Source organism: Nicotiana sylvestris, chromosome 3, assembly GCF_000393655.2.
Source record: "Nicotiana sylvestris chromosome 3, ASM39365v2, whole genome shotgun sequence".
NCBI classification, from domain to species: domain Eukaryota; kingdom Viridiplantae; phylum Streptophyta; class Magnoliopsida; order Solanales; family Solanaceae; genus Nicotiana; species Nicotiana sylvestris.
The window spans coordinates 120,613,948-120,619,179 of record NC_091059.1 but is presented as its reverse complement, the minus strand read 5'-3'; the positions used below and the strand labels follow the sequence as shown (position 1 = coordinate 120,619,179).

The 5,232-nt window shown below is 40.4% G+C and overlaps 1 protein-coding gene across 1 annotated transcript; it reads right to left on the bottom strand.

The window, feature by feature from the left end:
• Positions 1–4,549: 4,549 nt before the first annotated feature.
• On the bottom strand, positions 4,550–4,981 carry LOC138887943 (uncharacterized). The gene has a single exon (XM_070169736.1). The coding sequence runs from the start codon at positions 4,979–4,981 to the stop codon at positions 4,550–4,552; it is 432 nt and encodes a 143-aa protein (XP_070025837.1).
• Positions 4,982–5,232: the final 251 nt, after the last annotated feature.

Genomic DNA, 5,232 nt, shown 5'->3' with positions numbered 1-5,232 from the left:
GGCCAGGCCTCCTTACCAGGCGTTGTTCCTTTCTCATTAATCATCTCATTTGAATCTTTATTTCACATATGTCATACCAATTCATCGGCGCTTAGGGCCACAATTATCACATCATTTCCATTTTCAATGTCAACCTTGCAATTTATGATCATAGGCACATACAAAAGCAATTCATGTTGTAAGCATAGGTAAGATTTCACATAATTAGCATGACAATCTCAGTTTTAAATCTTGACGTGAAGTCTAGGCAATTTCAACACATGATTCATATTCTTTGCATATCTTTAAGTATCTAGAATAGTACTTTGTACACAATGAGGCACACATTCCATGTATATATACACAATTTCAAAACCACTTCATGTATATATATACAATTTCAAAACCAATTCATGTAAAAATAACAATCAATATATCAATCAAGTTTTTGGTCTTACCACATTTGCCCATACACATACCAATGGAGCTCAATTTCTAATAGGAGGGGGTTTTAGCCATACATACCTCAATAAAGATTTCCTTAATTTCTTACAAAATTTTAGGACTCTTAGCAACTTCAATCTATTTTATGAAAATTATAAATTGAACCAATAATTAGAGACATGATTAAGATTCTAGCTCATTTGAGCACATTATCAAGCACTAGGTGTGTATTGTGATTATAGGACCCTTTTGTGAAAGATTTCTATCATTTTATACCCCAATTGCTATCGTTTTAGTTCACAACCTCCCCATACCCTATTATCTTTTATGCATGCAAGAAAATCCATTCTTATACCCATGAACCCCTAAGCTAATTACTCATTGTAGTGTGAATTTTGGAACCAAGGGTTAGGGCTCAAGTTCTTACCTCTTCGGGTGAAGGTCTAGCAGCTTTACTTGATAATCTTCAAGGTTTTAGGCAAGGATTAAGTGGGGACCTGATGAAGATCACCCTCTCTCTCTAGAACTCCCTCTCTCATTCTATTTGCAGCAAAATAACATAAAAGGGGTCTAAATGGGGTATTTTTAATGGGATGGGGTCGGATTTCAAAAGTTAGAAAATAGGAGCCCCGATGAAATCTGCGATCGCATAATGGACATACGGCCCGCAAAATGGACCGCAAAAATGGTCCCAAAAACCTGAACAAATTGTCTGGGTGTGCGACAAAAATGTGATTCTCATACCTGTTCTGCGGTCGTATAATGCACCGCAGAACTGCTTTTCACAAAAATTCCAAGGGGATTATGCGATGACTATGCGGGCGGCATATCGATTATGCGATCCTATAATTGGCTGCATAGTTGACCTCAAATTAACCGTCACACTGTCTGACTCTGCAGCGACTATGCTGTCCGCATATCTATTATGCGACCGCATAATAGACCGTAGAAATGCACTTTTCTGGAAAACATAATTTCTTAACATTTTAATGCACAGATCAATCCAAACGGTCCGAACCGCGGCGAGCTTATGAATTTCTAACACATGATCCTAACTTGGCACCACGAGATTCCAGTTTTTGAGTAGAAATTTCATGGGGCCTTACATCCTCCCCCACTTAAGATCATTCGTCCTCGAATAAGGATCAAGGTTCACTCATTCAGCAATCTTTATGCAACCTCAGCTTTTCACAACATGAATCATATCAACAACCCCAAATTTGGCTAACTCCCTAAATTTCTAAAAATTTTGCCAGAGTTTCCTTTGTATCTTGACCTATCCACCTGTCAGAGACATAACATAACATAAAACAGCATATACACATTCCATAGACATAACATAACTTGTACAACACTAAACATGGCCACACAGGAAACATATAACCAAAATAGAACAGTCTTACATAGATCAAATCAAAGGATACAGAGTTCATAGGAACCAAATGCAAAAAAGGTATTACATGGATATATAAACAAATGTGGGTACTTCTTTCTCATTTCTTCCTCGGCTTCCCAAGTTCCTCAACCTGCTGGTTCTGCCATAACACTTTTACGGAGGCAATTTCCTTATTTCTCAATTTCCAGACTTGCCTGTCAAGAATGGCAACTGGAACTTCTTCATATGATAGTTCTTCATTAACCTTAATAGTTTCAACTGGCACAATAGTGGACGGATCTCCCACTACCTTCTTTAACATAGACACATGGAAGACTGGGTGTACCAATGACATCTCAGGTGGCAGGTCAAGCTTGTATGCCACCTGACCAATCCTCTAAATGATTCTGTACGGTCCGACATACCTCGGACTCAATTTCCCTTTCTTTCCAAACCGCATGATACCCTTCATGGGGGAAACCTTCAAAAATACCCAATCGTCTTCTTTGAACTCCAAATCTCTGCGACGAACGTCCAAGTAAGACTGTTGGCGACTCTGAGCAGTTTTCAACCTTTCCTTGATAATATTGACTTTCTCCATAGCCTGATGAACAAGGTCCGGCCCTATCAATTTAGCTTATCCAACCTCAAACCACCCAATGGGAGATCTACATCTCCTACCATACAACGCCTCAAATGGTTCCATCTGGATACTAGCATGGAAGCTGTTGTTATAAGCAAATTCTATGAGTGGAAAATGATCATCCTAGCTACCATTGAAATCAAGAGTACACGCACGCAACATGTCTTCAAGTGTCTGAATAGTCCGCTATGCTTGCTAAGATTTATATGCGTACCCAAGCCTTGCTGAAATTTCTTCCAAACATTGGCTGTGAACTGAGCCACTCGATCTAAAATGATTGAGACTAGAGTGCCATGCAATCTGACTATTTCTTTGATATACAACTGAGCATACTATTCCGCTATGTCAGTAGATTTAACTGGCAAGAAATGAGCCAATTTCGTAAGTCGATCCATGATTACCCAAATTGAGTCAAACTTACGCGGAGTGCATGGTAACCCTACCACAAAATCCATGTTAATAATCTCCCATTTCCTCATTGGAATTTCTATGCTTTGGGCCAATCCACTGGGCCTTTGATGTTCGGCCTTCACTTGCTGACAGTTTGGACATTTTGCCACAAAGTCAGCCACATCCTTTTTCATTTTGTTCCACCAATAAACTTCCTTGAGATCGTGATACATTTTTGTAGATCCTGGGTGCACGGAATACCTGGATGTGTGAGCTTCTGCCATGACCCATTACCAATTATTGTTAATATCCGGAACACATAGGCGACCTTGGTACCGTAGGGTACCATCATCCATGCCAAAGGAAAAAGTTGTGGTCTTGTGTTTATGAATCCCCTCTTTCAGTTGTGCTAACAATGGATCGTTGAATTGCTTCTCATTCACCTCCGCCACAAGCGGTGATTCAGCCCTATTTTGCATAATCACTCCTCCTTCATTAGAGTTCGCAAGGCGAACTCCCAAACTAGCCAACTGGGGAACCTCCCTAGCCAACAGCCTTTGATATGCCTCCAAATGAGCCAAACTTCCCATAGATATTCAACTAAGAGCATCCGCCACAACATTAGCCTTTCCCGGGTGATAGAGAATATCAATGTCATAGTCCTTGAGTAACTCTAGCCATCTTCTTTGTCTCAGATTCAACTCCTTCTGCTTGAAAATATATTAAAGGCTCTTGTGGTCTGTAAATACATCTACATGCACCCCATACAAATAATGTCGCCAAATCTTTAGCGCAAACACCACTACCGCAAGCTCTAAGTCATGGGTTGGATAGTTCTTTTCATGATTCTTGAGTTGCCTAGAAGCGTAAGCTATAACCTTGTCATGTTGCATTAACACACACCTAAGCCTGATCTTTGAAGCATCGCAATACACCACAAATCCCTCTGTACCCTCTAGCAGGGCTAATACCGGTGCTGTAGTCAATCTTGATTTCAATTCTTGGAAACTCCTTTCACAAGCATCGGACCAATGGAATTTAACTACTTTCTGCATCAATTTAATCAATGGAGAGGCAAGAGTAGAAAACCCCTCCACAAATCTCCTATAGTACCCAGCCAAACCTAAGAAACTGCAAATCTCCGTTGGAGGGGTAGGTCTAGGCCAATTCTTCACTGTCGCAATCTTTTGAGGATCAATCGTAATTCCATCCCTGGAGACGACATGACCCAAGAACGCGATAGATTCAAGCCAAAATTTACATTTTGAAAATTTTGCATACAAGTGATGTTGCTAAAAAGTCTGCAGAACTGCCCTGAGATGGTCAGCATGGTCCTCCCGACTTCAGGAATACACAAGAATATCATCAATGAACACTATCACAAAGAAGTCTAGAAAAGGCTTGAAGACTTGATTCATAAGATCCTTGAAAGCTGCCGGGGCATTTGTTAGCCCAAAAGACATCACCAGAAATTCAAAGTGCCCATACCGAGTCTTGAAATCTGTTTTTGGAATATCCAGCTTCCTTATCTTCAATTGATGATACCCGAACCGCAAGTCAATTTTTGAGAAACACGTAGCACCTTGCAATTGATCAAACAAATCATCTATTCTTGGTAGAGGATATTTATTTTTGATTGTGACATTCTTGAGTTGTCGGTAGTCAATATACATCATTAGCGACCCATCTTTCTTCCTTACAAACAAGACCGGTGTGCCCTACAGTGACACACTCGGCCGGATGAAACCCTTTTCTAGCAAATCCTTCAATTGTTCCTTTAGCTCTTTCAATTCTGTTGGTGCCATTCTGTAAGGTGGAATTGATATAGGTTGCGTGCCTGGCATCACATCGATCCCAAAATCGATCTCCCTATCTGGTGGAATCCTAGGGAGTTCATCTGGAAATTCATTCACAACTGGCACAAACTCAAGGCTAGGCGTCTCGGTATTGGTGTCCGTAACCTGAACTAAATGATAGACACACCCCTTCTTGATCATCTTCACGGCCTTAAGGTAAGAAATAAGCCGACCTTTAGGCACTACATTATCTCTCTTCCATTCAACAAAGGGCTCATTAGGAAATTCAAGCCTCATGGTTCTAGTATGACAATCAAGTTTGTTAAAGCATGAATAAATCCAATCCATTCCCATTATTACATCAAAGTCGACCATCCCTAATTCAATAAGATCGGTTGTGGTATCCCTACCCTAAACCGTAACAACACAACCTCTATAAACTCGAGCAACCATAATAGACTCACCAACCAGAGTAGACATTGAAAATGGCTCATGAAGCTGATCTGGTTCTATCCCAAATTCCATAGCAACAAAAGGTGTAACATAGGACAAGGTGGAACCAGGGTCAATAAGTGCATAAACATCATGAGATTGGACAGTCAGAA

Excerpts from the sequence above, each read along its gene's own strand:
- LOC138887943 (XM_070169736.1), bottom strand. The coding sequence starts at position 4,981 with ATGGGAATGGATTGGATTTATTCATGCTTTAACAAACTTGATTGTCAT.